Raw genomic sequence first — 15,267 nt, 5'->3', positions numbered from 1 at the left:
AGCCCAGAAAGTAAACTAGTTAAAAGCCAATTTATACAGCTGAGCTTTACATTCAGAATTTATTTAGTGTGAAGTAAAGCAGCAAAGGCATTGTGTATCTGACTGGTTCTTTGGAAATAAATGTAGAGGGCAAACAAATACAGCAAATCTATCTATGGGCTATGTGGCTTCTCATGGCACTTCCAAAGCTTCATTTAAGAGACTCAATGAAATACTCACCCTGAGACACTTGTTTTTAAAGGAATTTCCTTCTTAAGTGAGAGTTTGCTTTTCATAGTTTGCTTTCAAAAATATTTTTGGTCAAACTATGAAACCTGAAAAGCTTCTCCTCAGAACTGGATGCAAAAGGTTTGGGTTCTGTAAGCCAGAAATGTGGAAACTGGGCTGGTGGTTAAATTTTTTAAGGGTTATACTGCATGTTAAGCAGTTTCTTCCTTCAATTAACAGAGTAATTGTAGTAGATATAAACAAAAATGTATATATCGAACAACATTTCTGTGAATTTCCAACTTAGTAATTTGTATTATATTATTAATCTTTATTTTTTAATAATCCCCACTGTCTGTTAGCAGTTACCTTTGCTACAAAATGGCTCTGTGCTCTTGCTATAACAATTTCCACACAGGACTGAGCACTCAGATGATAGGGTGTCAAGGACGATACATGCTACATGACCATTATCTTGGTAAGCAGCACTATAACTAGTAACTGTGTTTGAGAAAACACAAATATGGCTGTTCATCTGTTCAGCAGAGAAACATAACTTTTATGTAACTTTTCAATTCATATAAATGGGCAGTTCCACCTGGGTTTTTTGATACATAAATGTGAAAACAATCTACTACACAATCTATTTTCTGTAACTTTAGAGACCATCTCCCTCCAAATATTCTGCCCTGGCATTTCAAATACTAAGTCTATTTGCTTCTATAAAAAAAAAAAAAAAAAGTGGGATAAGAAAGCATTTTCCGCAGAGGATTCTCAGCTCCAGGGTTTACTTAATCCTTTGCACTGCAGCTGCAGGGCCTATGCATAGACTTGCAGAAGCATAAAGAATTGCTTTATAGTGTGGATACACTTTCATTGTGGATACAATGGCTGACACTGATCAGGCACTTCACATCTGATTTGCTTTTTACTGCCTCCCACAGCAGACCCGACTCAGCATTGTTGCCCACTTCAGCGCAAAGTGTTACCTGACATTGGCACAATGGGAGTTTGAGCTGACCACCCTGACTTTATACTGTGGTCAATCAGGGTCGTTCCCCTGCGGTGTAATCAAAGGTGGTAGAGGCAAAAATACTAGGACAGAGTGCAGTAAGCACTGTTCAAGTTGTATGAATATTACAGATAGGGTTTAATGTGCAATCGGCATAAAAATGTAATACTGAAAACTCAAAGTTACAAAGACAGTCAACTCCACAAAGATCAGAGCATCTTCAGGAACATTTCCACTTTTCCCTTTAAATTAGAGGACATGAGATTTTTCAGCAATACTTTTGTATCATATTTCTCTATCTAAATGCAGAAGACATTTGTCTATGCTATTATATTGTGGAGCCATTTAACTGAGTACTTAAAATGATATGGAGCTATTTTGTTAACTACATCAAAATAACAAAACGTTTCTAATCTGGACACAGGAAAGTTGAACACACTGAGCTCTGAAAAACTTCATTATTGGGTCATTTAGATCAATCCAACCCATCAGCAGAGTCATCATTTTTCCCCAGCACTCTCTCCTCCCACGCACAAATCAATTCCATGCCACTTACTTCCTTTTTCCTTTTGTATCTCTTGTATAGCCCTTGCACCTACCATTAGGTTTTTTAGGCAGTTAAAAAAAAATCTTACTCTTAAATTTCCTGGTAACAGCTGCTTCTCTTTCAGCACATTGCAATGTTTTCACAAGTTCTGTTTGTGGCAAGGATGGGGGTTTTGGGTGCATATTGCTCAGGTCAAAGCTCCCAAGAGGCTGAGCAACGGAGACAGTACCAGGACTCTGATGGTGTTGGTTGTGGTTGCTGGGGTCCCTTTTGATAAAATTCTTTCCTGAGAGCATAAAAAGATCAAGACAACTTTGTTCTAAAAACAATCAGTATTGTTTCACACTGGTGGTTTAATGCTCTGAGCTGTTATGCTTTTTAATTTTCTTAAAGGTAAATGCTGAAATTTTCACTTAGAAAATCCACAGCCTTCACCGCCCTACACCACCTAACACATGTAAAGGCAAACTGACTTTCCTCTGCTCCTTTACTGCAGCTGTAAGATCATTAAGGCATTCTCTTTTTTTAAAAATATGTCTTCCTTGTCAAAATTACATTAGATGCCATGCAAATTTAACTTGAAAAGTAGCGTACTAAATATATGTGTGTTTCACTGCTTGCCTCAAGAAAACCAGAAACATGATATCACATATATCACTGCAAAACAATTCTCATTTGCTTTCATGCTTAGCTGCTCATTTTATGGTACATACGTGAAGTAACACTAACATAAACCTTCTGATACAGCTCCCATGGTTCAGCCATTAAGAAATCATCTGGATTCCCTTTATTCCACACAACTTTGGGGTCTTTCATGAACTAAAGGTGAGCAAGACTTGTTCTAATCTTTACAGGTGGCTAATGGTTATTAAAGGCAGTAAGGGATTGCCAAAGCACAAGAATTGCACTAGTCATGCTGTTTTCCAATGACCATTTTCCTGAAATAACAATCTGCAAAATGAATGTACATATCACACTTACTGAAACAACTGGATATGCTTTTATTTTAAGCGACTTTGCTGGAATTTCAATGTGAAATATCTAACACCAACATCTGCTCTGCAACTGACATCTGCTGTTCAGCTGACATCTGCTTCTGAATCCTTGTTATTCTTGGTTTTTTTTAGCAAATATTATGTCATCATTACATGTATCAGAAAGCACAGAGGAATAAATTCCCAGCCATATAATCACTGTTTCTTCTGCTTTCCTACATACAGATAGTCTAAAAGTACTGTTTATTTTCTAAATGTTTAGTTCTCACTCAGACCTGAATACAGTAATTCCTGCTTTCTGCTAGCATGATCCTAGAACAGACCAAAGGCTCAGATTCAAAGAAGAGACATAAAGTGAAATTTAGTTAGTATTTAGATGGCTAATTCCAAAACTGCAATCTTTATAGCCTCTGTTAAATATCTGCACTGGTTTGAGACTGCTTTACTTCATGGAGTCTCCAAGTTTTTTTTGCATTAACATTCCTCAGATACCTAAAAATCTGCTGCTATACAAACCTTGAAGCACCTTAATCTCAACCACTCTGAAAAGCTAGGACATTTCTCATGCTGACAGCCACAGAACAGTAACTTCCAACTCCTTCACCTGTCTTGTCTAGGCTCCTTGATTTGACAGAGGTTCTTAGGACATGCTTCCTAAATTGGGCTCTATACAAAGTTCAGTGGTAGCTGCTTCTTTCTGTTAAAAGATGGCTAGATACAGCCATTTTCTTAATTTTCTATCATTTTCTTCCCACTTCTGCATCCTCTTTATACAGTTGCTCAATGAAGACTGAGCTAAGATATGGGAAGCTGAAAGGACTGTGGGGGAGGGCTATTTAAAATAATTGCATTCTCCTCCAAAACCCTTCAAATTATCAGGACCCAGTCTTCTTCTTTAATGATGCTCTGGGATGCAGAGAAAAAAATTCAATTCATTAATACAGAAAATAAAAAAGAAGATTGATTCTTTACAAAAGCAGGATAAACTTCTACTATAAAATACACACAGGCTGTAAGTATATTAGATAAAAGAGTGCCTGGGAATGTCCCCAGGCAAGTGGCACAGAATAGCTCACATCCGCACCAGCAAACTTTTGTGTGCTTTTGAGTAGGCTGGCTGGAGGCAAAGTGCCCGTTGGGAACAGCCCTTGGAACAAGCTAGCTCCTGAACCAGGCCTGGAAACCATTTGGGAGCTGCTCAACGCCTGCGACTGTTCTCAGAATACAATGGCGCAGGTTATTCCTCTTCTGGAATGATTTAAGGCACCGTTTAATTTCCTACTATGTATCTGGCCATATAGTATCTGAAACAGAACTGAAACTGAGAACACTTTGGCTTTCCCTCCCTTAGTTTCTCACCTAAGGCTCATGGTTACGCATTATCATGATCTTAAATTACATGTGACAAAAAAATTTCTTTAAATTCTCTTTCCTGGATTACCCTGGGCTATTTGTGAAAAACAGAGGGGAAAACCACTTACTGATCTTCAGGCTGATTTTTGTTTGTCAAGAGTATTTTTTGAATAAATGGATTTCTCTGTTTTAGAAGTTACAATGTTTATCACAAATTTTCCACAGGAGGAATATTTTACAGGAACTGGTGAAATATTCAAAAGCTATTAAAAAGTTAGGAGACTAAACCCATTATTAAGTCATTTACACCTGGAATAAACTTAAGTTACTGAAGCAGGACAATGTAAACTCATCATCTGGATGCTCTTAACCTGAAGCAAATAACAGTAGAACATGGTAGTCTGAATATCAAATTAGTTATTTTAAATTATTATCTTTTAATTTACTTTTACTATGTTAAGAAGAGACCGAGCCTGGTATCCCAGTTCACGTGAAGTGCAGTGTCTCACCAAATTAACAGAACCAATCACAAAAGCCCAAAAGCTTTTCAGACTCCAAGTACAACTGGCTGTCAAAGGGACTTGGGTTTTCCTGGGAGCACATTACTTATCAAAATTAGGCTGAAGTTCTTAAGTCTGACAGGCAGTTCTGAAAAAATTGTTCAATGTCATTTTGTCATATGAATGCACTCTGTTTCTTATGACTGTTTATTTTTAGAGAATAAAATATCCCCCCCAGTTATTACTGTTCCTTGGGCGTACTGGGATTTCCACCAATACAGATTATTTAATGTGATTTTAAGATGTACATGCAATTAAAACTTATGCTAGTGTATCTGAGCTTTCAACAAAATAAAAAAGTATTAAAAACGTCACTAAAACTTAAAATAAAATGTCACATAAATATATTTACATAGCAACCAAGTAACTAGTAATTATTATCTTCACATAACCAATTAAAAGAAACGTACTTCTTTAGACATCATGTGTAAGTTCTGGCTCTATTTATTTTTCAAGTCCAAGATCTGTGAGAAGCATGTAGCCCAGAAAAAAATCAGAAAGCAATAGAGGAATTTTGGAATTTAAGCTCTTTAGAAATCACTTTCTGCTGCTTTCAGTCATGGTAAATATTAGACTTTAAGTGGTACATACCTAAAGGCTCTCTGTCTTGTGATGGTAATTCCAGGTCACTAGAAACTGATTCTTCTTCAAGAAGAAATTTTGACAACTGTGTTCCAAGATATGTAACCTGTACAAACAAATCTAAATGGATCTAACTGGTCATTATAATTAGTTTTTTCTGATAAAACTTTTCTTATAAAACTGAGTTTATGCATTTAACAGTCTAATTTGTATGTCAAGATCAAGCAGAAATTCTGCTAATTTGAATTCTAAACTAAAAAAACATGATACAACCCATCTGCACAGCCCTCTAAACTGCCAGTATTTTTGCAATGTTTGTCCCTGACACCCTGGCATTTCAACAAGCTTGCTCCTTTTTATTCTACCTTTGAGCTTTTTCTGTCAGTCTCTTAATCATCTTTAAAACTACTCTTTCAATGCACTGATAGCTTACAAAGTGGGCATTCCACATTCTCTCAACACTCGTGACTAGTTCATCACTGTACAGGTATAGCTATGTAGCTCTTTCTTTGCTGCTTATTCATTAAGAGTAAGAAGACTTTTGAAAATTTAGGCTTGTACCCTCTTTTACTTTAAGAACAGTAAGGAGACCCAGATTAGAGAAATTTGTTATTGCCACTTATTGCTATTTTTAGGAGAAAAATCAGGCCTACCTTATTCCATACATACTTCCATGTCACAGAAATATCACTTCCTAGTACGTCTTTAACCCACTGAACTGGATTCTGCAGTATTTGTCCCTTACTGGTTCTGATCTTGCCATTGTTTAAGAGTGTGGCTTTATGACTAAATTCCTACAAAAGAAAAATAAAGACATTTTCAACTCATAAATTAACAGATCTGAGTTAACATCCTTAAAACATGAAAAAATGCTAAAGAACAAAGTAGCTGAAAAGTTGGGGGGGTTTCAGCTGTTTTTCTCTGAAAAAAAGTTAAAGAATTTGATGCCACTGTCATAAATGGTGGTATGTAAAATAATAGTCCATCAGAATAAGATGTTTTGGCCACACAAACACTACTGTCAGAGGACAAATCTCCCTATATGTGTTTATCAGAACTGTATTTGCATCTTAGTTCCTCTCACACATAACAAGGCTATTATGTGTGTGAATAAATTAATTAGCAACAGTGAAATCAGGAACTCACAGTAGGCAAGTCTGTGCAACAAGAAACTGTTACTCAAATGCAATCTACCTTACACATGTAGAACAAACACATGTCTCAGTGAAATTCCAGCAAGGATTCAAAGATGAAACATATTTGCATAAAAACTCCACTTATGTCAAGGACATTGCTTACATGTTTTAGGAGGAGCCCGACAGCCTTCTATTATGCAAAATTAAGTATAAAAGAACTGTTACTGCCTCTTTGACAATACTAACACAGCCCCGTTCTGCAATCATATATACACCTCCAGAAGCACGGCTTATAGTTGTTTATAGTTCAGTAAATTATGGTTTTGTTATACTGGTCTCAGTTAGCCTAACACAGCTAAATAACGCAAAAATTAGCTGTTGATAAACTATATTAGAACAGTACGGTTGCTTAGCATGCGTGAGGTTAAACAATCAGAATAAGAGAATGATCCACCAGCAAATATTGAACTGTCTTCTAGCATATCCACTGGCTTGGGGTATCTATAAGAATTTAAATTAAGATGTTTAACCCAAATATTTTGATGACCACTCACTACAGTTCACAGTTTCACAGCTGAAGTCTACAGCATTCAACAAGCGCATTCTGCCTGCCCAAAGATAACCTTAAGTAAGGACTATGTACTAGTGGTATGTTGTTATCATCTCTATAATGATAAAGAAGGAAACTTTACTGATCATCTCTTTGTAATACAACAGACATGGCCTTCTAAACTTCAATCTCTAGAGCACTGTCTTCCAAGACATAATGTCATTTTCATTCTAGTAAAAATCACTGACTTCTCTACATTCCAAACATCAACATTTCAATACAGGGTTATAATTCCTTAAGATTCACATGAATCAAGCTGGTATCACAGGTAGCAGTCTTGAGAAATGACAGTAAGCATACTGAATTCTTCATCCTTCCATTTAGTCATCCTGAGGTTCAGAGGAATATTACATGCCCTTTAAAGAAAAGAAGCATGCGTATGGATCTATGACATGGCCCAATGTAGAGGCTTGTGACTTATGCTGTCTTATACAAATACAAAACCACACAAAATGGTAACTCTCAGCAGAAAAGCATTCCCAAGCAGATTATAGGTACAGAAAAAGGAGTCTTTTCTACATTAACTACACTTGGTGAGTTGGCTGAAAGAACCTTTCATGTTTTAATCAGTATGTTGTCCTGGAAATTAACTAGCTTGCAGCTGGGAATTCATTCAATAATTTCATCATTTGCTCAATACCAAGCCAGTCCCCTGATAGCTGCTTTGCAAATCTGCTCTGTATTTGGAAGCACAGGGACATGCTTAAATGTATTAAAAAAATAAGTTGGTTTTTTTTTTTTCAAATATGGTTCATACAAGAGTGTAAACTATAGAACCAGCTGGCATGTAAGCAAGTAATTTTGCATATATTAATGTCCATCACAGCACTATGAAATCCTTGATGTCACATTTCTTGATTTGGGAGACTTGATAGTTGCTTCCAAGAACCACACTAACTCATAAAAACTTTAACGTTCCCGTTCCTTCCAATATAAAAATCAGATATTACAAAATGTAGAAGACCAACCAACAATTTTACTCTGGTTCTAGCAAAAGGAAACATTAACAAACTACTAATCCAAATTAAAACAAATTTTACATATGCAATATTCTGGATGTTAAAATTATGGGCTGACAGAAGACATCCTTCATAGCATTTTCCTTTAAAACTCATAAAAGGTTATCTGTAACCAATGGATAAAAATTTTCAATACTAAGTGCTGAAGATGTAGACTAAACCATGACAACTGCCATTTCATTTTTTTTCATTATATGCTAATATTAACATTATTATATCTCAACAATTACCTGCAGTTTGAATTCTAAAACATCTTCTCCTGGCTTAATCCTTCCCAATTCAAGTAGATCTATCAATTGAAGCTTTTTCCTACTTTTTCTTCCATATCTCACTTGTTTTTGTTCAAATTCCTGATTGCTATAGCTCTGAGAAGATTTCTCGCTGAGGTTTACTGGATAATCTGTATTTGAAGTAAGATTTGTAAGCACCGAGCTGGCATTACATGAGTTCTCATTACTCCGAAAGATCACTTGCTGCAGAGTATTAGGGAAGTTCTTTGTAGATGTTGACAAAATTACTTGCTGCTGCTGCTGGAAAGCTTCCTTCTTTTGTACATATCTGTGTAGATCCTCCTCTGTAAGAACTTGCCAGCAGTCACTGCCTGGCTGACAGACATCGTTATTGACAACAGTGCTTCGGGGTTCTACAATATTTAATGCATTGGGCACTGAAGTGGGATTTAAAGACTTGTTTCCTTGTTCTGCAATTGCTACACAATCAATGTATTTTTGCTGTAAGCACTTTGTCTTAGTATTGGAAACAGCAGGTGGTAAAGGCAGTGTCACCACTTCTACAGCATTTGTCAGCTTTGACGTGTTATTGAAGGGATATTCTCTTGCCCTGTTTTCGGATGCCAAAGCATGATCAGAAGCCTCTTTGCTTCTAATTGCTTCTTTATTTGCCCCTGTCTCATCCAAGCAGATGCGTGTATGTTGGCTGCATTCCTGAGCTGAAAATCTATTTTCGAAAGAGAGATGTGCTTCTACTCTGTTTCCATTAGGCATGCTGGCACCAAGCCCCATACTAAATGTAACTACATCAGGACACATGATTTCATCAGCAGTTAAACTTGGTCTTTTATAATTTTCACAGGAAATATCTAAGTTTGAGATTTGCTTCTCTGAACATGATGCGTTGAACACTTGTTTTGTTTTTCTGTAATTTTGTATTTTATGGAATAATTCTTCCTGGTTTTGGGCAACAGTCAACAGATTCTTTTGCCTAGAAGCAAGGTTAACTAATTGTTTCTTCAGTGCTCCATTTTTAAAAGATTCCACTGAAGCTCTATAGAAAATAAAAAAATAATAATAATGACACCAGAGTTACTGTAAGCACAAAATAAAAAGTTTGGTAGATGTAAGCCACTAAGAACAGGAATATGTTTCAAAGGACTCTGCCAATACCTAAAATTTGAATAATCTTTTTATCATGTATAAAGTTCATAGTTCAAATACCAGGCTTATGCACAACAAACTACAGAATCCCATCTAGAAGTAGGATGCAAAGCATCAAAACTTTAGTAATAGCATTTTCCTCCTATACCACCCTTAATTCACAGAATCAAAACTAGGTCTGTAGTATCACTGGCTGCTCTTCTGTCACCACAAATCACAACAGTTCATTGAATTCAATGCCTTTGAGGCTGTAATTTGGAGCCTTTTAAAATGAGCTCAGGGTGAGCTACCGAAGGATGATACTAACAGAATTTTTTCATGGTGTACACAACGAAACATTTTGTGAAGCCACAACTATAATAATAACACATGACCATTAAGAAAAGAGGACAGAGCAGTTTAGGATGTTTTATGTTAGTTTGGGAATGTCTCATCCACAGCAGAGATGCCATGGAAGTAACACCATCCCAGTCTTGGAAGAGAGAGATTGTTGAGAGGATCAGGACAGAGGTACAGCAAGACTAGTTGGTGCAGAACAAGGACAGCCAAACCACAGCACGACAGTAATAGCGTCCGTACTATGATATTCCTTGCTATCATGTGTTTAGAATCCATAATACAATCAACAGATATACTCAATCACTGATATGAGTAAGCCTTGACAACTATGGACTCCTACACAGGCCACTGAGGCTCCACACAATTTTCCAGCAGTGTTTCTTCACGAGAGGTTTGTTGCTTTATTGCCATATAGGTACAGAAGAAGCTGCAATTGAAGAGGTAAAGATAGTGTGACTGCATGACGAAGGCAAAGTAACTTACAGCCACTAACAAATATAGTACTTTCGTTCCCTAACTTTTCTTAGGTGAGAGATATATGTTAGTATCTTCAAAGGAACAGACAGAAATGGAAAAGCGTTAGTAGTATCTCTCCTTGTGCCAAGTAACTGAACAACAGAAAGATGGAAAATGTGATGATGCCTTCTGATCCTCTGTACATTTATGCATTGTGTAACAAAAGCTTATATGCTAATTAGTTAAAATAAAATGTTCACCATATAAATAATAAAAAGGAAATTTAATATAATTTGGCATGTAGCTCATTACTGTTGATGGATACCTGTTGCATTAGCTGCAGGGTATCTGCAATACTCAGAAATATTTACCACTTCACTCTAAGTTTGTGTAGATATTAATTTTACTGTTCTTGTTTCTTAATTCAGTCACTAGTTTGTTCACAAGGATCATTTGGAACCCTAACTTCTATTCACATAAAATCCTCTCTTTTTTATTTTCTTTATTATCTGTGTAATCTATGTATATTACATTTTATAGCTGGCAAAATGGTCTGTGACAGGAATGTTTCAGTCTCTTTGCTCAACCAACCTATATGCTTGGCCATGGAACAACCTGAAAGCTTGTTGCTTTTACATAACCAAATACTGCTCACACAAACAATATGTACCTATCCTCACCAGAAGGCCCAGAAGCATCCATTGAAGATGATGATACATTGTTAGCTGAGCATTCACCGTATGACCAGCATTCAAGTAGTTCCTCTTAGAAGGAAGTAAAAAGAGGCCTTGTGAGAGCTAGCAGCAGGAAGCTGACAATTCACATAGTCCATGCTCACACTGAATAAGTGCTCCCGGGTCACATTTGAGGTGTCCTCACAAAAAAAAGGAATGTTTCCAAGTACGCTTCAAGCCATTGCTCTAAATGGGTCTTGTGGGCTGTTGGTGGAACACTCCCAATCTAGGGGTGCTAAAGAAACAAAACTGGAGGCAGGGACACTAAAAGTAGTGTCTGAGTTGCTACTGCTCCATAATGCTGCAAAAGTAATCTAATTGCTCAGTACCTCAATTTCCTCATTTCAGCTTAGGTATTTTTCCACACCTTTTGTATGTTTATTACCCAATTTCAATGCTCACTGTGTGCACAACAACTAATTAGTATGCATTAGCTAAACCCTGAAGTTCTTCCTTGATGTAAACTCTTACTGAAGGTAACCGAAGCCTATATAGATCATGCTTCCACAAAATCTGAATGAAAACCAAACAGTTTTACTTTCACGCTACTGTATGCTAACTTTCTAACAGCCTCTATCACTATTGCTTTAAAGAATAGCTTCCTATAAATACAATCCTTGTTTTCTACTCACCTGTATTTTTTAGCAAGGCTATCCCTTTCTGCTTTCTGTTTTGCAAGCATTTCATTCAAAGTATCTTGCATCTGAGACAGCCTTCGGATATACACATCTGTCCAATATTTTGATATAATCAAAATGATGATGCAATAAGCAGTAGAAAGTAATTATAGTAATAACATTTTAGTGTAGCAAATACACAAAGTATGAAAATATTGGTACAGCAGTACCTTATACTGTCATGCATACTGATAGCTCTTTACAAGTAGACTACTTTTAATGAAATTCTTCATAGAAAGATATAAATACAAGTTTAACTTAAAAGGAAATAGCCCAAGTATTGGAAAATTTTGAGGTGCAAGTGCCTTGTCTACGAAATTACTAAGAGAACAGGATAGATTAAAGAACTGTCGTATGGATGATAAGTACTGATTTTTTTAAGTTCTCTTATTGCAAGGAGCTACATAACATGACAATTATATGTGAGGCTACCTGCAGAAGTTACACAATCTTAAGAAGGTGGCTAAAACCTTTATGTCTGAAGTCTTATAAAATAATTTAATGAGCTTAGACTGTTCCAAGTTACACACAATGGTAAAAACCTATGTATCATAGGTTTGCATAGTTTCAAATCCATACTATAAAATAAAATTTATTATCAGTTGTCCCCTTTTTTAAGCTATATTTTTCTAAAATAAGAAGAGCAATTATAAATTATTCTTTATATGCCCTATTGCCCTGGTTTCAGCAGGGACAGAGTTAATTTTCTTTCTAGTAGCCAGTATTGTGTTGTGTTTTGGATTTAGGATGAGAATAATGTTAATAACACACTGATGTTTTCAGTTGTGGCCAAGCAGTGAAGGACTTTCCAGTTTCCCATACTGGCCTGCCAACGAGAAAGTGGGGGGCGCCCAGGAAGCTGGGAGGGGACACAGCCAGGGCAGCTGACCCAAACTGACCAAGGGGATATTCCAGACCACACAATGTCATGGTCTGTATGTAACTGGGGGGTGGGCTGGGAGGTGGGTCAGCTCAGGGTCTTGCAGAGCATTGATTTTGGGTGGTGAGAAATTGTGCTGTTCACTACTTGTGTTGTATATTTTTTATTATTATTGTTATTGTTACTATTATTATTAGCCTTTTTTTTGTTTAGTCCTATTAAATTGTCTTTCTCTCAACCCACAAGGGTTTTTTTTTTCTTCCTTTCCCATTTTCAATTCTCTTCCCCCAGTGGGAGCAGGGAGTGAGCAAACATCTGTGTGGTTGTTTTAGCTACCTGCCAGGTTAAACCACAACGCCTATCTCTTAGCCATATAACATAAGGGAGACCTCAGAAGTCATGACCAGCACATACCACTGGGATAACAGGCTAAATATGTAATCTAATTCCTGAAATTCTAGAACAGGAAATATAAGCTTTTCATAATCATGAAAAATGGGAAATTACAGGATTAAAAATGGCATTTATAAATAGTTTCCCCAAACCTGTTTCATAGTATCTACCAGAATTTACTCACTTATTAAAACAGAAAAATATAAACATTTGCTCTTATTAAGGCAGCTTAATAAGGAATGTGAATCTATTATTTACAGTAGGTTGTATTGCATGCAAATACCTTGAGGATTTTATTCTACATCACAAATTCATCAATGTGCCTCTACGTTCTTGTTCAGTCCTGTGCCTCTTCACAAGTACTTACTATGAGTTAGTTTAAGAGGTGCTAGATTATTAACACTTTTATCAGGAGTGGTAACAGATCACCATGTTCATTTCTCTCACAGCCCTAAACAGGAAAAGTCTGATAGTTTTGATCATTTATGAAATTGCATTGATCTCTGTCTATAGGCCTCTGCCTATTGTATCATCTACCTGTTTGTGAAACATTTTTCAAGAAAACATATAAATTTTAATTAACAGTTCATATGCCATAAATTTGAATTGGAAGCTATAAATCTGCATAATTCCATATTTCACATTTCATAGAATCATAGAATCATAGAATGGGTTGGGTTGGAAGGGACCTCAAAGATCATCTAGTTCCAACCCCCCTGCCACGGGCAGGGACACCCTCCACTAGACCACATTGCCCAAAGCCTCATCCAACCTGGCCTTGAACACTTCCAGGGATGAGGCTGCCACAACCTCTCTGGGCAACCTGTTCCAGTGCCTCACCACCCTCACAGCAAAGAATTTCTTTCTAACATCTAATCTAAATCGACCCTCCTTCAGCTTAAGGCCATTACCCCTTGTCCTGTCACTACACTCCCTGATAAACAGTCCCTCTCCAGCTTTCCTGTAGGCCCCTTCAGGTACTGGTAAGCCACAATTAGATCTCCCTGGAGCCTTCTTTTCTCCAGGCTGAACAACCCCAACTCTCTCAGCCTGTCCTCATAGGAGAGGTGCTCCAGCCCTCTGATCAGCTTCGTGGCCCTCCTCTGGACTCGCTCCAACAGCTCAATGTCTCTCCTGTACTGGGGCCCCCAGAGCTGGATGCAGTACTCCAGGTGGGGTCTCACGAGAGCGGAGTAGAGGGGCAGGATCACCTCCCTCGACCTGCTGGTCACACTTCTTTTGATGCAGCCCAGGACACGGTTGGCTTTCTGGGCTGCAAGTGCACACTGCCGGCTCATGTTGAGCTTCTCATCAATCAATACCCCTAAGTCCTTCTCCTTGGGGCTGCTTTCAATCCATTCCTCACCCAGCCTATAGTCGTGCTTGGGATTGTGCCGACCCACGTGCAGGACCTTGCACTTGGCCTTGTTGAACTTCATGCGGTTCGCATGGGCCCACCTCTCCAGCCTGTCAAGGTCCCTCTGGATGGCATCCCTTCCCTCCAGCGTGTCAACCACACCACACAGCTTGGTGTCGTCGGCAAACTTGCTGAGGGTGCACTCGATCCCACTGTCCATGTTGCTGACAAAGTTGTTGAACTGTGCCGGTCCCAGCACTGACCCCTGAGGAACGCCACTCGTCACTGTTCTCCACTTGGACATTGAGCCGTTGACCACAACTCTCTGAGTGCGACCATCCAGCCAATTCCTTATCCACTGAGTGGTCCATCGGTCGAATCCATGTCTCTCCAATTTAGAGACAAGGATGTCGTGCGGGACAGTGTCAAATGCCTTGCACAAGTCCAGGTAGATGACATCAGCTGCCCTTCCCTTATCCACCAATGCTGTAACCCCATCATAGAAGGCCACCAAATTTGTCAGGCACTATTTGCCCTTAGTGAAGCCATGTTGGCTGTCCCAAATCACCTCCTTATTTTCCATGTGCCAGAGCATAGTCTCCAGGAGGATCTGCTCCATGATCCTGCCAGGTGCGGAGGTGAGACCAACCAGCTTGTAGTTCCCTGGGTCTTGCTTTCTTCCCTTCTTAAAAATGGGGGTTATGTTCCCCCTCTTCCAGTCGGCAGGAACTTCGCCAGATTGCCAGGACTTCTCAAATATGGTGGAGAGTGGCCTGGCCACTTCATCCACCAGTTCCCTCAAGACCCGTGGATGCAACTCATAAGGTCGCATGGACTTGTGCACCTTCAGGTTCCTTAGATATTCTTGAACCTGATCTTCTCCTACAGTGGGCGGTTCTGCATTCTCCCAGTCCTTGCCTTTGTCTTCTGCGACCTGGGCAGTGTGGCTAGAGCACTTGCCAGTGAAGACTGAGGCAAAGAAGTCATTGAGTACCTCAGCCTTCTCCATATCCTGG

The 15,267-nt window shown here is 38.3% G+C and overlaps 1 protein-coding gene across 1 annotated transcript in view; it reads right to left on the bottom strand.

Annotated features, from left to right (window-relative positions):
- ANKRD31 (ankyrin repeat domain 31) overlaps window positions 1–15,267 on the bottom strand; it is an 82,619-nt gene that overhangs the window by 8,689 nt on the left and 58,663 nt on the right. Inside the window, exons 21-25 of the mRNA XM_054811104.1 lie at window positions 11,577–11,673; window positions 8,252–9,305; window positions 5,910–6,050; window positions 5,266–5,362; window positions 1,855–2,052 (exon numbers count right to left, since the gene is read on the bottom strand). Coding sequence (XP_054667079.1) covers window positions 1,855–2,052; window positions 5,266–5,362; window positions 5,910–6,050; window positions 8,252–9,305; window positions 11,577–11,673 — 1,587 coding nt within the window. The remainder of the gene's footprint in view (window positions 1–1,854; window positions 2,053–5,265; window positions 5,363–5,909; window positions 6,051–8,251; window positions 9,306–11,576; window positions 11,674–15,267) is intronic.

This window comes from Grus americana, chromosome Z (genome assembly GCF_028858705.1).
Source record: "Grus americana isolate bGruAme1 chromosome Z, bGruAme1.mat, whole genome shotgun sequence".
In the NCBI taxonomy this organism is placed as follows: Eukaryota; Metazoa; Chordata; class Aves; order Gruiformes; family Gruidae; genus Grus; species Grus americana.
This window is presented reverse-complemented; position numbering and strand designations above follow the sequence as displayed.